This window comes from Rhipicephalus sanguineus, chromosome 10 (genome assembly GCF_013339695.2).
Source record: "Rhipicephalus sanguineus isolate Rsan-2018 chromosome 10, BIME_Rsan_1.4, whole genome shotgun sequence".
In the NCBI taxonomy this organism is placed as follows: domain Eukaryota; kingdom Metazoa; phylum Arthropoda; class Arachnida; order Ixodida; family Ixodidae; genus Rhipicephalus; species Rhipicephalus sanguineus.
Window position 1 is genome coordinate 129,009,905 of NC_051185.1, and position 17,147 is coordinate 129,027,051.

General features: G+C 55.8%; 1 protein-coding gene across 1 annotated transcript in view; it reads left to right on the plus strand.

The window, feature by feature from the left end:
- The window catches only part of LOC125760311 (uncharacterized), a 336,735-nt gene that overhangs the window by 15,745 nt on the left and 303,843 nt on the right, over positions 1-17,147 (plus strand). Inside the window, exons 2-3 of the mRNA XM_049420194.1 lie at positions 1,183-1,531; positions 1,606-4,683. Of these exons, the coding sequence (XP_049276151.1) occupies positions 1,183-1,531; positions 1,606-4,683 (3,427 nt within the window). The remainder of the gene's footprint in view (positions 1-1,182; positions 1,532-1,605; positions 4,684-17,147) is intronic.

Consider the following 17,147-nt stretch of genomic DNA (forward strand, 5'->3'; position numbering starts at 1 on the left):
AAATATTCTGTAGAAGTACCATGAATAAAAAGTCCTTTTTCCCGAGTTCAATTACAACCTGGAATCGGCTACCATCACACATTGCGACGATAAGTTCAAACGCAGCGTTTGTCCAGGCGCTCCATGATGTTATTGTATAGGTATAACCATGTTCTGATGTACTAGTATAGCTATGATCATGTTTCTCTTTCTACGCATGTAACCTGTATTTTTGCATTATGTACTTTATGTATCCCCCCACTGTAATGCCTATGAAGGCGCTGTGGGTATTTGATAAATAAATAAATAAATAAATAAGGGTGAACTTGTCGGCTAGTTGGTTGAACATATCGTAGGGGGAAACAGCGCGAGGACCAGGACAAAAATAGGCACACGTAGCGCTGACTGGCAACTGAAGTTTATTGCGGCGAACAACGTAAATAAATACATATCCACGTATCAGCCAACGTCAAAGCGCCCCCAGAAGTGTACGGCAATGCCGTATATACACAAAGTGTCCCATAATTTGAAGCGAATAGGCCAACGGGCGGACATAAGAGTGGCGTTAACAGCCCCTAACAAGCAGTCCAGGCTGTGTAGTAGGGTAAACAACCGCACCTATGTCGGGGTTCAGTGCAACAAGACACATAAGTCCCAGTTCGTTAACTGCGTTGCAAATGTGGTATACAGAATACCATTAACTTGCGGAAAAGAGTACGTAGGCCAGACGGGCCGCTGTTTGAATGAGAGGCTTCGTGAACACCAGTACAACGTAACAAGGGGCATCAGCGGCCATCTTGGAATTCACTGTAAACAGTGCGGCTGCAATCCGGAATTTAGCAAATGTGAAGTGTTAGCCACCAACCGGAATCAACTAACGCGTGAAATAATTGAGGCCCACAAAATTGCCATGTTAAAGGATAGATGTGTCAGCACTCCCTCTGTTTTATTAACTGACAAGGAAATTGTGTATATCTCTGCTGGCGATTCATGGTAGCCATTGGTGTCATGCGCTCAAAGCTTTTTACATCGGAGTAGTTATATCATTTTTCGTTTTCTTTCTTTCTTCTATTGTCTGTTCTTGATTTCTTTGACGTTGGCTCATACGTGGATATGTATTTATTTACGTTGTTCGCCGCAATAAACTTCAGTTGCCAGTCAGCTCTTCTTACGCTCTTCTTCCCGCTGCCCCCCACGTTCCAGTGCTGCGAGGATGGCTGTGCGGCTGCGTACAACCCTGCGGTTTGGACGTCGCGCCGCCAGTCCCTTCAGCGGCACTTGGAGGCGGAGCATGGCGTACGGATCCGGCGGACCGTTAATGTGTGCACCATCTGCGGCGACACGCTGGGCCTTCGGCCCACGACGCACGCCTGCCTGGTCAACCGGCCAGCCAGTGCGCCTCCCCCTGTTTACCGACACCAGTGTTCAACCTGCTCGAGGTCCTTCACCTCACGGAGGGGCCTCCAAAACTACGAGCAGAGGCACAGGAGGGAGGAGGCGCTGGCCAGGCAGAACGCCGCAGCTGCACCGCCCACCCGCAGCAGCACCAACGGTCCGCCACAACAGCAACCCGACAGCAGCGCCACACCTGCGTACAGCACCGGGACCTATTCCCCTTCACAGCAGGCCTCGCCCGGACCGGCCACCGCTCCGGAGCCGCCGTCGCAGGTGGCCCCCCTTCCCCCCTTCGGAGCGGGGAGGAGGGCCTTCCGGACGAGTTGGACCAACCGCAGCAGGCCACCGTCTCACCCACCCCGAGCACCGCCTCGGACCACCTCTCCCAGGTGGTTCCGCCCACCCCCCTGCTGAGCGGTGCCGGGGACCAGACGGACGAGCCTGCTGACCAGGCAGCGGACACGAGCTCCTCGGACCAGTACGAGAGTCCTGCAGCAGAGGACCCCGAGGAGCTCCCAGGGCAGACCGCGGGGCCAGCCGTCAAGAGACCAGCGTCTCCCGAGGCGACGGCACCCCGCGGCAACGACCAGGGCGACGGCAGCACGTACGGCACGCAGGAGGAAGCAGCCGACTCCATGGGACCAGAGGGCGGTGCCTGGGTCTTGGCGGAGGAGACGGCGGAGCTGCGGGCGTTAAGCCGGTTACCTGTAGCAGACGAGCAGTGGGCGCGGTTCGAAGAGATACTGGACCGCGCCGAGGCAGCCGTCACCGAGCACCTGCGGCTGCCGAATCGGGGCTCGCGCCAAACACCACCACGGCGCGAGATTAACCCCGATAACGCTGCTCTAATACAGGGTCTCTACAGGAGGAACCGGCGCCGGGCCGTCCGGCTGATTGCGGAGGGCCCTTCGCAGCTCTGCCCGATTGACCCAGGCACCCTGCACGCCTTCTACACCCGCCTCTGGTCCCCAGCAGCAGTGGACACGACACTCCTCAGGTCACGAGCCCCCACCAACGAGAAACTGGACACGTGCCCCTTTCTACCCGACGAAGTCGCAGCCAAGCTCCGGAGGTGCGAAAGTACAGCTCCTGGGGAGGACCACCTGACCTACCACCACTGGAGGCAGGTGGACCCGGACGGGCGGTACCTGGCGGCGGTATTCAACGTCTGCCTCCTATACCGCCGCACACCCCAGAGCTGGAAGTCGACGAGGACCATCCTGATCCACAAGAAGGGCGACCGCGAGGACCCCACAAACTGGCGACCCATTGCCCTTGGTCGAACGATCGCCAAACTGTATGCCGGGTGTCTTACCACCCGGCTGCAGCGGTGGTTGGGCGACCATGCGGTACTGTCCAGGTGTCAGAAGGGCTTCCTGCCGCACGATGGGGTGTTCGAACACAACTTCGTGCTGCAGGGACGCCTGGACGACGCCAGGACGGGAGGTGAGGAGCTGTGCGTGGGGTTCCTCGACTACGCAAACGCCTTTGGCTCGGTCGCCCATCAGGCCCTCGTCGATGCTGTCCGCGGCGCCGGCGCGGGGGAGGCCTTCTCCGAGATCGTGGAGGAGCTCTACCGCGCCAACACCACCTGCGTCGTGGCAGCTGCAGGCACCACGGAGCCAATTCCCATCGGAGCCGGTCTAAGGCAAGGCTGTCCGTTGAGCGGCCTGCTGTTCAACTTGGTGGTGGATCCGATCATCAGAGCGGTGCAGGGAGGCGATAAGCAGCACAACATCCTTGCTTACGCCGATGATCTGACACTGCTCGCCAAGGACCCCGCCACCTTGCAGCGCCGTCTCAACATGGTGACGGCTCTATCGGACCGGCTCGGGCTGCGACTTAAGCCCGCCAAGTGCCGAACCCTCCACCTGTCCGGGCGCTACCCGGTGGGCACACGGCCCACCACCTTCACCGTAGGGAGCGACCCGGTCCCGGCACTGGCGGACTTCGAGGGGCACCGGTTCCTGGGGCGACCTGTGGGGTTCAGGGTGCTACCGGACCAGACGACGGTCGACGAGGCCATCCATCTCGGCAGAAAGCTGCTCTCCTCCATGCTCACCCCGTGGCAGAGGCTGGATGCAATCAAAACATTTCTGTATCCAGCCCTCAACTTTGCCATGCGGGTGGGCCTCGCCAGCAAGGGAGAGTGGCATCGCTTGGACGAGGAGCTTCGCCCGCTGATCAAGAAGACCCTGTACGTGCCGGCAAGAGCTTCGAACGAGTACGTGTACGGGAGCGCACGTGCCGGCACTGCAGGGATCCCTCTTGCGGCGGAGCTCAGCGACATCTGCCGAGTGGACGGAGCCTTCAAGCTCCTGTCGTCGACCGATCCGGAGGTCCGGGAGCGAGCGAGGGAGGAGCTCCACCGGGTGGTGTCGAGGCGGCTACGGCGAGAGGCGGAGACGGAAGACATCGAGGCCTACCTCTCGGGCGACACGGAGGGCGACTTCCGGCAGACTGCGACGCAACTCCAGTCTGTCTGGACGGAGGCCCGCAAGGCCTCCCGTCGCCTGACCGTCGCCTGGGAGATGTTTGAGCAGGGCGCCCGCATCACCTGCGGGGAGGCCACGGTGTCAGCGCGGAACCGCAACAAGCTGATCAAGACCCTCCGGGCCATCCTCAACCAGGGCCGGGACCGTTCTCTCCAGGACAAGCCGAACCAGGGCAAGGGGATGGCGTGCGTAGCGGCGGACCCCGCCAACTCACACTTCATGAGGTCCGGCCGCTACACCCGCTTCAAGGAGTGGCGCTTCATCCACCGGGCCCGGCTGAACCTCCTCCCCCTCAACGGCACACGCACCTGGGTGCCCGCAGCAGACAAACGGTGCCGACGCTGCGGGTACGTGGAGGAGACACTGCCGCTCGTTCTTTGCCACTGCATGCGGCAGAGCCGGGCCATGACGGAGCGCCACAACGCCATCGTCGCGCGCCTCAAGAAGGCGGCCCTGGGTCGGTTCACCGTCATCGGAGAGAACCAGCAGGTCGGCGTCCCCGGCCTGCGGCCCGACCTGGTCCTGGCCCGAGGAGAGGAGGCCCTGATCCTGGACGTCTGCTGTCCCTTCGACAACCGTATGCAGGCGTTCCAGGAGGCCCGGAGGATCAAGGAGGAGAAGTATGCCCCTTTACAGCAACATCTCCTCCGGCGGTTCCAGCGCGTCTCCGTCGAAGCCATCGTCGTCGGCTGCCTCGGCTCGTGGGATCCGGGCAACGACCGTGTCTGCCGCAGGTTATGCTCCAAGAACTACCTGCGGACAATGAAACGCCTTTGCGTCAGTGACACGGTCGCCGCTTCCACGAACATTTACCGTAGCCATATAGGTCTTATGTAAATAGTTTTTATTCCGAGAAGCGATACCGCGGGTTTTTTAGCGTTATACACCTTTACAGTTTTACCGTTTTAATACTAACACCACTAACTGTATTTTTTAGCCCTTTTGTTCCCGGTTTTTATTATATACACTTTTACCTCGTTCTGTTTTGAGTTTCCAATGTAACAATTTTTTGATGTACTGTAAATAACATGAAAATAAAATATGATCTCAAAAGGTCGGAGGCGGTCCCTTGTGGGCTTTGGCCACCCCCACAAGGTCTCGTATCCGTTCTTCGGCCTCCCGGAGGACCTCGGAGGAGCCTGGAGGAACCAGGAGGGACCAGGCGCCTGGAGCGGAGCGGCGGACCCACTAGGAGGGAAGAGCGGACCGGCGGACCAGGCCTGGACCCACTACCGACGAAGCGGATCGGGCCCACCCCAGGAAGAGGCGACCACCGGGAGAGGAGTTGGTAAGCGTCAACCGCCTTTTCTTGCCTGCCTCTCCCGGCCCGGTCGCCGATGCTGCCTGCGGGCGACCACCACGGGCCCCGGTCCTCGTGACCGCCACCGCCGCCACCCGGGACCACCTGGACCTGCTGCCGCCCGGACTCCCTGCTTCCCGGACCTGCTGCCTGGACCCGAGACTGGCCTTGGGATGCCCGCCCGGCCTGCCCTTGCTGCTGCCGTCCCTGGCCCGTCCCGCCAGCGGCCACCGGCGCCTTCTCACCGAAGGCGGCCGGCGACGTCCGGCTCTTCTTCGCCGGCGTCACCACCACCTCGCCGACCACGGCGGGACGACTCCACCGCCACGGACTCGACCAGCAGCTCCGGAACCCCGGCGACGGTACGACCTCGCAACCCGACCTTGGCCCGCCAGGAGATTACCATCTTCTTCCCGGTCCCTCGCCTCGTTCGCTGTCCTAAGAGGGGCTGCGGAACCTCCTACGGCGGGTCCTCTTGGACGGCTCGCGTGCAGTCGCTCCGCCGTCACCTGGAGACCGAGCACGGCCAGAGGATCAGGAGCAGGGTCTACGTCTGCACCATCTGTGGCGACACCATCCGGGCACGCCCTTCATACCATCGCTGCCTGGAAACGGCGCAGATGTCCGAGCGCCCCCCTCCGGGTCAACATCAGTGTGACCGCTGCTCGCAGTCGTTCCCGTCTGCCCGGGGCCTCTACAACCACCGCACCTGGCACCAGACGCAGGACGCTGCCGCTCGGTCCGCAGGATCTACCCGGCCCGCCCCCACAGGCCCCGCACCTCAGGTCCCTCCTCTCGGCGACCGTGCCGAGACCCCTCTCCTCGACGCCTTGCCACAGGCAACGCCGTCACCAGGTCCTCCAAGCGTGCCGAGCCCCACTGGCCAGGCCTCGGTGTCACCACTCGGGTCCTCTACCCGAGGCGCGACATCACCTGCGCACGACACCGGGACGCCACTGTCGCAGCCCTCGCCTTCACAGTCGCCGTCCACCTCACCCGAACCCGCCACGGATGACGGCGCTGACCCGGACGAGGCCGATGACCCCCCCGGGACTCCTCCTGTCGAGGACCCCGTCCTGGACATGCCCCCAGACCACACCGACCTCCCCGGGGACCAAGCACGGCTCCTGCGCCAACTTATTCGCGAGCCTCCGTCTCAGGACTCCTGGGACCGTTGTGAGGCCGCGTGGGCACAGGCGGTCACCCTGGCGTCCGAGGCTGTCCGACTGCCCCCCCTGACGACCGAACGGCCACGGCGCCCTCTGAACCCGGCAAACGCGGCGGACATACAACGGCTCTACAGACGTAATCGTCGTCGCGCCGTGCGGCTAATACTCGAGGGCCCGTCCAGACCGTGCGAGATACCACTCCAGGATCTCGAAGACCACTGGGGCACGACGTGGTCTGAGAGGACGGCGGACACGTCGCTCCTCTTCAGGCGCCCCACTGCTCCGGAACCCGTCGACTTCTCGCCGTTCGCTCCCGACGAGGTGCTGCTCCGTCTCCGCAAGTCGGAGAATACCGCTCCAGGGACGGACCGCTTGACCTACCACCATTGGAAGGCGGTTGACCCTGAAGCGCGGTTTCTGACGGCACTCTTCAACGCCTGCGTCCATCACCGTCGCACACCCGACGCGTGGCGCCCTTCGCGGACGGTGCTCATTCACAAGAAGGGCGACCCCAACATCCCCAGCAACTGGCGGCCCATTGCCTTGGGGTGTACAGCCTCAAAGCTGTACGCCAAGTGCCTTGCCGCCCGGCTTCAGACGTGGGCCCTCCAACACCAGGTGCTGTCACACTGCCAGAAGGGGTTTCTCCCGTACGACGGAGTGTTCGAGCTCAATTACGTGTTCCAGCACCGTCTCGACGCTGCCAGAGCCGGTGGCCCCGACCTCTGCGCGGCGCTGCTCGATTTCACGAACGCGTACGGGTCCGTCCCCCATCAGGCCCTCTTTGATGCCCTCCGCGGTGCCGGCGCCGGTGACGTCTTCACGGACCTGATCACCGACCTTTACGCCGGCAACCGCACGTGTCTGGTCGCCGCTGAAGGCACCTCCCAGCCAGTCCCCATCTTGGCCGGGCTTCGCCAAGGGTGCCAGCCTGCCAGCCGGCCAGCGATACACGCCGAGGAAGACCGACGTTTGGCGCGCCCCTGACAACCGCCCGCTCTGCTACCACTGCGGGGAGGCCGGCCACACGTACCGCCGCTGCCAGTACCGACAGATGGGGCTACGCGGATTCGCCGTCAACGCGCCGCGCCCATAGCCAGGCGAACGGCTTCACGACATCGATGACTACCTCACCGGAACACAGTGGCAAGAACGACGACCTTCCCGCTCACCGTCGCCCGGCCGCTACATGTCACCGCACCGCCGGCAGTACACTGGCCCAAACCGGGGCCGGTCGCCTAGCCCGTATCCGGGAAACTAAGGGCAGCAACCGATGGATGTGCGGTTGCTGTACGACGAAATGCCGAATATCCTCCGCGGCCGCCGACGACGACAATGCGACAAGACCTGCACAACACGACGCGAATCAGACAGAGCCCTGACGACGAAACCTCGCAGACCGAAGAAGACCGAAGACCGAAGAAGAAAATGCGTCTGTGCGTCTGTAATAGGCGCACAAGCCGAGAATGTGCGTCTGTAATGTCGCGTTGTGTAGTCGATCTAGGGTGTCGTCTATCCGTGGGAGGGGGTACACGTCCTTCTTCGTGATTTTGTTCAGGCGCCGATAATCAACGCAGAAGCGCAGTGTCCCGTCCTTCTTCTTCACTAACACCACGGTTGACGCCCACGGACTCTTGGACGGCTGGATGATGTTGTCGCGTAGCATCTCGTCGACTTGTTTCTTTACCGCGTCGTGCTCTCGAGTCGAAACTCTGTAGGGGCTCTGACGAAGGGGCCTTGCACTTTCCTCCGTTATAATTCGGTGTTTCGCCACCGGACTTTGTCGAATTCGTGATGACGACGAGAAGCAGTCCTTGTATTGCAGGAGCAAGGTTTTCAGCTGGACGTGGTTGACCTTCGGAAGGCTCGGGTTGACATCGAAATCTGGTTCGGGACCTCGATTCGTCGAAGCCGGTTCGGCAGCATCGAAGAGGGCGAAAGTATTGCTGGCGGCCACACATTCGCCGATGTAGGCGACCGTCGTACCAATGTTGAGGTGCCTATATTCGTGGCTGAAGTTTGTCAGCACTACCTTTGCTTTACCGTCACGCAGTTCGGCTATACCTTTTGCGACGCAAATTTGACGGTTCAGGAGTAGTTGCTGATCGCCCTCGATGACGCCTTCAAGGTTCGCAGGTTTTTCGGTGCCGACGGAAATAATGACGCTGGAGCGCGGCGGAACGGTCACCTGCTCTTCTATCACATTAAATGCATGATTCCCTGGCGTCGCGTGGGGCGGGAGCGCTTTGTCTGAGGTTAGCGTTATCGACTCAGACCTCAGGTCGATGACGGCGCCGTGGTCACTTAGGAAGTCCATTCCAAGTATCACATCCCTAGAGCAACATTGTAGGATTACAAAGCTCGCAGGATAATTCCGGTTATTGATGGTGACTCTCGCCGTGCAGACACCAATCGCCGTTATCAGGTGGCCTCCAGCTGTGCGGATTTCGGGTCCACTCCAAGCGGTCTTTACTTTCTTCAGCTTGGTGGCGAACGGTCCACTGAAGACAGAATAGTCGGCTCCGGTGTCGACGAGAGCTGTGACGCTGTGGCCGTCGATAAGAACGTCGAGGTCGCTAGTTCGTCGTCTTGCGTTGCAGTTAGGTCGTGGCGTCGGGTCACGTCTTCGTCGGTTTGTTGCGCTGCTTCCCCGTTGCGTCGTCAGGTCTTCTTCGGTCTGCGAGGTTTCGTCGTCAGGGCTCTGTCTGGTTCGCGTCGTGTTGTGAAGGTCTTGTCGCATTGTCGTCGTCGGCGGCCGCGGAGGATATTCGGCATTTCGTCGTACAGCAACCGCACATCCATCGGTTGCTGCCCTTAGTTTCCCGGATACGGGCTAGGCGACCGGCCCCGGTTTGGGCCAGTGTACTGCCGGCGGTGCGGTGACATGTAGCGGCCGGGCGACGGCGAGCGGGAAGGTCGTCGTTCTTGCCACTGTGTTCCGGTGAGGTAGTCATCGATGTCGTGAGGCCGTTCGCCTGGCTACGGGCGCGGCGCGTTGACGGCGAATCCGCGTAGCCCCATCTGTCGGTACTGGCAGCGGCGGTACGTGTGGCCGGCCTCCCCGCAGTGGTAGCAGAGCGGGCGGTTGTCAGGGGCGCGCCAAACGTCGGTCTTCCTCGGCGTGTATCGCTGGCCGGCTGGCGGGCGGTATGACGTCGGTGGTGGCGGCGGTGGTGCCTGGCGCTGGAACTGCTGGGGCGGCGCAGCGTGCTGACGTGGGCGAGGAGGGGGGGGGGCGTTGCGTCGGGCTGCAGCAGCATAGCTCATTGCTTGCAGCTGCGGCGGTGTCGGCTGAGGAACACCCAGTGACTGGTGGATTTCCTTGCGTACAACGTCAGCAATCGACGTCACTTCGGGCTGTGCAAGAGGTGCAAGCTTTCGCAGCTCCTCTCGCACGATGGCTCGGATCGTTTCGCGCAAGTCGTCGGATCCGACGGCACGAACAGCTGCGCTGTCTTGAAATGCGCGGCGATTGTACTGCCGGGTGCGCATCTCCAGCGTCTTCTCGATGGTCGTGGCTTCTGAGACGAATTCCTGGACAGTATTCGGTGGATTCCTCATAAGTCCAGCGAAGAGCTGTTCCTTTACTCCTCGCATGAGGAAACGAACCTTCTTCTCTTCGGGCATGTCATGGTCAGCATGGCGGAACAGTCGGTTCATCTCTTCCGCGAAGATTGTCACCTTTTCATTCGGGAGCTGCACCCGATTTTCCAGTAATGCGGCGGCCAGTTCCTTTCGCACGATGCTTATGAACGTTTCCACGAAAGCGCTGCGAAAGATGTCCCAGGTTCGAAGATTGGATTCCCGATTCTCGAACCAAGTCCTTGCCGCGTCTTCCAGGTAAAAGTACACGTGGCGCAGCTTGTCCTCGGTGTTCCAGTTGTTGAATGCTGAGACCCTTTCGAACGTCTCCAGCCAGGTTTCGGTGTCATCGCTTGGCGATCCATTGAAGGTAGGCGGCTCTCTGGGCGGCTGCATCACGACAGCTGCAGGGGACACTGCGGCCGTTATCGTGCCTGTTGTCTTCGTCGCCGTGGTTCTTGGCTTGTCCGGTAGGAGTCCAAATTGAGGGGGTAGTCCTTTGAGTCTCCGGCTTGCTCGACTGTCCCTGATTGCGCCGGTGTCTTCTTCACGAGCGGGGCTGGGTTCACGGCTTGACGGGGGCGTCCGGAACATGAACGCACCCAGCGCCTCCACCAGATGTCACGTGGTCGTGACGTCGACGAAGGCAGCAGTGAACACGTCCGAGATGAAACTCTTTATTTGGCCGAACTTGTGGCCGAGAAACTGAAAGTCAAACTACAGCAATACACTGATAGCGGCGGACAGAGCGTCGACCGTCGATCAACTAACAAGCGGTGAAGCGCGTCGGCATTTAAACAAGTGCCGTCGAATATTCCAGCGTTATCGCTGGCTGTCGCGCAAATTCTAGAATAAGCTCGAGTGTGCGCGTCTTGCGCGCAATCTTAACAAAATGATCTACAATGATCGGGGAGCTTATCGAACAATGAGGCGCGGTTCGCGCTGAGCGTTGCTGACAGTCTTTGAGGGCGAAAACCGAATAAAGCAAAAGTGATAATAGGAAACGCCCGTGGCAATATTCTGGAGTGCTGTGCGTGTGTTTAGTAAACGTGTTGTGCCGTTTACAGAGTCCGGTATGAATCCATCGTTCGCAACCACCCGAATACGTGACAGTATGAACTTAGCTTATTTCCAGTCTGAATGATTTAGCCAGCTGGAAAGAATTATCAAAAATTAGTCCGACATATTTACTACTCCATTCCGCGTACCCTTTAGGAAATTCGTCCCGAATGTTATCGGGACCACAGGATTTCTTAGGATCAATTTTTAACAGAAGGTTTACGATATCGGCGTCCGTAATGATTAGGTCATCGATGCTCACGGTAATGTGCGAACTGACCGAGGGTGCATTTTCATTTCAGGCTGTGAATAATGACTGACAAAAAATCGTCAAGGAAATCAGCTTTCTCTCTTCTTCTGCAGATAGTTGCGCCACTGCCACCATTCCACTGAAGCATTTCCTGAAGTGAAATGTTAGTTCTAAGTAATGTTCTGCCTAGCAAAGAAAAAAAAAACGAGTCCTTAAAATGCCCTTTCTTTCGTTCATTCATAGCGAGGGTCTCTTTCTGGCAGACTGAATGCCTTCAGATACTATGCGATGCGCCGCTACGGTGGTCTAGTGGTTATGGCGGTCGACTGCTGAACCGAAGGTGGCGGGATCGAATCCCGGCGCGGCGGCTGCATTTTCGATGGAGGCGAAAATGTTTCGGGCCAGTGTACTTAGAATTTAGGTGCACGTTAAAGAACCCAGGTGGTCGAAATTTCTGGAGCCCTCTACTGCGGCGTCTCTCATAATCATATCGTGGATATGGGATGTTAAACCCTAGATATTATTATTATTATTACAGTGATGGAAGCAACATTTTCCTTTTTGGAGCACATTCGGGACAGAAAAAACGCTAGTTTGGAGCAGCTATTGGCATTTTCGGAGCAGATGGCAAAATATTCCAATCGACCCCAGGAGTTTAAAGCATTATTTAAGCATCTCATAAGTATTATTACTTATTATTAAACATATTGCACATACAATTATCATTGCGAATTGCACAGAAACAAATATTTAAGCAGGTGGGTGGTCACTGAAGACTAAGTAAGGTGAGCCATATACCTAAATTATCGGGGACTTGTGGCAGAAATGATATAACACCGATAAAGCTGAGCCCCAAATTATACAAGAAACCACAATCGCGTACAACATATTATAAACACTAATAGAGCAAAGCAATCTTTTGTTTTCATATTTCCCAATAATAGGCTTAGCCTGCATTTAAAATTAAAAAAAAAACAAAAACAAACTAAGTGCGGATAGGTTGAAAAAATAGCCTTGCCATTTCTTGTGGCAAAAAAGTCACAGTTCCACCACAAGGGCGAAGCAATGAATGCGATAGCAACAAATTGTAGTGTTACACGAAGTGAGGCTGGCAGCTAACTGTTTTTGTATCCGATCTCGCCTAATTACATAACGCTGGCGTAAGAGAATACGGCCGCTCCAGGGAGAGATGCTCTCCGCATAGTCACTTTGCGTTGAGAGCGCAGCGCGTAGAAGGGTATACAAGCCGCCCACTGTGATGGCTTTCGAGATAGCGCACGCGCCAGCGATTGCGCCCTTATATTCAAAGTTCAAAGTTGCGTGACAACCCCTCCCCGCCCCCCACCTCGCGTCGTTTCATGGTCGTTAAAGACGGGCGGGGCGTTTCCTGTATGCTTCGACGGCAGGCCTCCCGAGCGGGGTGATGTTATCGCATGCACCCTCCGAGCGACGGAAATGGGCCGGCTCGTTTGACCTCTGCTTCGGCCGCGTTCGTCGCCCCCGCTCGTGCGCTTTTACCCGTGGTAGAACATACAAAGCGCGGGGGGACCTTATCAATTTGGACTTCATACCGGAAGGTCATGACGGCGACGGCAACGACGACTGCAAAAGCCGATCGAGACCCCATATAATTGCTATCGCAATAAAATAAGGTCGGACCTGAAGAAGTGTAAATGTGATCATGAAAATCATGACATTCATGACATGTACGACATGATTTACATGCCTTGCTGATGGCGCACTCGTGGCCGTTTCGCTAGATTGATATGCACCAAAATTGGTATTGCGCGATGTGACTATATGAAGAGCATGAATAACAGGTGGTAACATGAAAACCATGACATGCATGTCATGTATGTCATGATTTACATGCCACGCTCATGGTGCATTCGCGGCCGTTTCGCTAGCTTGATATACACCAAAACTGGTATTGCGCGATGTGACTGTAGGATGAATATTAGTGACAGGTGGTAACATGAAAAACCATGATATGCATGTCATGTATGGCATGATTTACATGCTATGCTCATGGTGCACTCGCGGCCATTTCGCTCGTTTGATACCATATTGCGCGATGTGACTCTATGACGAACATAAAAATGAGAGGTCTTAACATGCGGATCATGTTATGCATGTCATGTACGGTATGATTTACATGCCACTGTCATGGTGCGCTTCCGGCCGTTTTGTTAACTGGATATATACCAAAATTGGTATGGCATGACACGAGTGCGTTGATGAACATAAACGACAGGTCATGCATTGTATATACCAGAATATGCGTTTCACTGGCGTGGTGTATACTAGATTGTGCATGCATGCGTGCATGGCAAACATGCGATATATGGTAGACTAGATGCCATGGCATTAATGATTTCATTTGGCTCAAAGACAAACAAGGCGTTGTATGCAGCTCTTTGCTGGCTGCTTCGCATTACATCGATTCCCACAGTGCGTGGGATCTGCCGATTTTTATTTATTAATTTATACATACTGCAGCCCATCATGGGCTATGGCAGGAGTGACGATAATATCGCATGTCAAGCGCAGACAAAAAATCCCTCATTGGCAAAGCGTGAACAAGCCCAGGCAAAGCATTCCAACGTTCAACTGTTGCAGGAAAGTAGCTATTGGCCTGGTGGGCGCCCGATGGCGGCGCTGCGAACGGCGCCTGTATGACGTCAGAGCGGGGATTCCCGCGCTTTCGTCTGCTACGTAGGCCCAGCGCCGTGTTGAATCCACCGTTATGGTATCTCAACAAAAAAGCAGTTCAATTGGTTATCTTGCGTATGGTGGTTATTGACGCTGTTCGAACAACCGTGGGACTGCTTTTAACGTTCATTTAGAACTACAGCTCTTTCTTTCGTAGAACTGCGGCGGCTTGTCTCGGCGGCGAGCGCTGCGCAATGGTGAAATACTGCTCTGTGCCTCAGTGTACTTCTTCCGCTCGTGAAAAAGGCGTTAGCTTTCACAACTACCCTAAGGACCCAAAACTGAAGTAGGGGTGGGTTGTCAAGCTCATGGGAAACTTTGTGCGCAAAAACCAGACAATTCACAAGACGAGATAGACAGGACGGGCGCTACTTTCATCTAACTTTATTTGCGGCTTCGCCAGCAAATATATGAAGAATGCACACATGCGCATAAGTCAAATGCATTGTCACAACCACGTAATCACATCCGTAAAAATAATCAAGAAATTCCGTTTCTGCCTTCCAAAGCTTCACCGATGTGTCACTGACACATCGGTGTCAAGCTCAGAACGGGCATGCACCCCATGCCTTCATCGACAGTGTGCAGCAAGCACTTCGCGGACAGCGACTTCTGCTACTTCTGACCATGTCTAAGCGCCTCGCCAATACTTAAGCCGTTTATTGCACGCAGGCTATAAGCATAGGCGACTTAACCAGGTGTGGTGCCGGCCCACAACCTGCCGCGAAGGCCGACGACGCGGCCTTTGAATCGCCTCGCACGTAAGCGCGCCTCGTGAGGTCAGGGCCCGTATTCTCAAAAGGCGACAATCGGAAAAGTAGCCACCCTAGCAAAAGTATCGCCTTTGGTGCGCGCTGATTGGCTATTGAGCAAACCGGAAAAGTTAGGGCGCCATCTGGTAATTCCGCCGACGTCAATTTTGCGTCATGGTGCTCGACGGTGCTCTCGACATATTTGCAATAAACGAAGACACCGTTAACCGTCGGTCTGTGGTGAAGTCTAGCATTTCAGTGACGTAGGCGGTCGCTTCTAGTATTCAATCATCGGTAAATATACACAGCATTTCTTACGCTGAAGCTTTCATCGAGCATTACCTTGGGGTGTTATCAGCACTCGTTCTTTGGCAGTGCGTGTTTTTTCGTGGTTTCAACGTCCCAGGAACATGAACCGGGCGTTGCTCGCGTGGCTTATCGCGAGCCGGCAACATGTTGGGACCTTGAGACGATGTCGCTGCGGCGGCACGCTACAGCTGAACTCTCCGAATACGCCGTGTTAAACTCTCAAAGAAAGTACGTTTCACGCAAAGCTGCATTCTTTAAATATTATACTGTGCATTAAATAATCGAACAAAAAAACGTTGAAAGCACTTTCAACACGTCCAAGCCGGCCAAGCCTGCCACTGCGTAGAAGCAGCCAAGGAGGAAGCAAAAACTACGGTCCGTACAAAAACTAAGGAGAGGCCCTATCGTATCCCAATGCATTGCGAAAAGTGTGGCGGAAGTGACGTCAGATTTATGGGGCAAACAAACCGGTATGGGGCAAACAAAACAGCAGACGCCCCGCGGCGTGCCCTCCGCGGTGGTTCGCTTCTGCTCGGATTTGTAGTCCCGGCGTAAACTTAGCGCGTATTGTGCGGTTCGCACGCAGTAAAATGTTGCAAGCAGACGTTTACCACGCTGTTCGTGCGTGGCAGGCCTGAGCACTGCGTGCTGAAATTCTTCGCGGAGCGTTTTTGTGCAACAGTACAGTAAGTACCGGTACGTGCCGTAATAAAAAAAATCACAGCATATCCACGGAGTGAATGATGATGAGTGGGCGAAGCTGCGGAGGTTCATCGGTAAACCGTGAATCTTCCGTGAATTCTGCCCAGTACATCATCACCGACGTGAGATCGGGCGCGTTTATACTAAAGGTTCGATGAGTTATGACGACTTGCAGCTCACTTTAATTTTACATGTACGCTGTGAATTTTCATTGTTTAGAAAACCATTGCTTTAGAAAACATCTGGCGTCTTTCGTTAAGCAGCTGGCGTCTTTTCGTTTTGCTTTAGAAACATCTGGCGTTCTTTCGTTTTGCTTTTAGAAAACATCTGGCGTCTTTCGTTGGTTTATTTCATCAGTCAACGGCGTTTTGAACAAAATTTTTATTGTTTAATCACGCACAGGAGAAATCTCACCAGGCACTACCTTGGAGGTAAACAATGGCTGCTAATGGGAATGAGAAACAGAAGAAGTCGGCTTTTAGTTAAAACTTACACTTCTACTTCTACTAACGTTTCCTACTGGAACATGCCAATGGCTGCTAATAGGGGATGAGAGACAGAAGAATTCGGCTTTTAGTTAACGCGCACGCTGCGAATTTTTTATTGTTCAACAACGCACAGGAAAAATCTCCCACCGGCACCACCTTGGAGGTCAAGATCTGGTACTAGCGTTACGACTGGTTACGCACTACGACTACGACAACTACGAGGGACGAACGGGTGCCGCCTTAAGGAGCTTCGCCCCTAAAACGTTCAGCCTCTGCCTCATCGTATTCGAACTCACCTCGCAGTGACTTACGCCTTCTGCTGGGCGTTAGGCCTTTCTTTTCCTTTCTCGTAGCCCGATTTCCAGATCTATTGCCTGATTAGCGATTCTTTGCTCGTGTATATGGAGCGATCGCAGTAGCTATTCGGCGCAACGCCAACCTATAGTTGACGTAACTTCACGTCGAAAAGAAGACACCGCTGTATTGTATACGCGATCGTGCACGTAAAGTTTGTAATTCCAGTGCGCACGCAACGAGCGCACACCGCACTACATACATCACGTAGTCCGATAACAACAACAAAAGTTTCCCTTTCGTTTGAACGGCACAGCCTCTAAAACGTACGATGCCTTCAGCGCATGGTATAAACGGCGCGTCAGACGCCAAAAACAAAATTTCACGTGTGTCCCGAGCTGACACAACGAGTAAGAAGCAACAGAGCGCACATCCGAGAGCTCCGCATGCAAATACCATGCCTTAGTAATCATGAAAAGTGACACCCGGTACTGCCCGCAGTGCACGCGATTTGCACAGGGTATACGCAATAGCTGGGCAATGCGTAGCTTTCCTAACGAACACACAGAAGGAGCAGCACGCGTGAATCGACTACGCCGCTTGCACGGCGAAAAACAAACAAACAAAAAAAAAAGGCTGCAAAGTTTCGCGATGCGCGCAT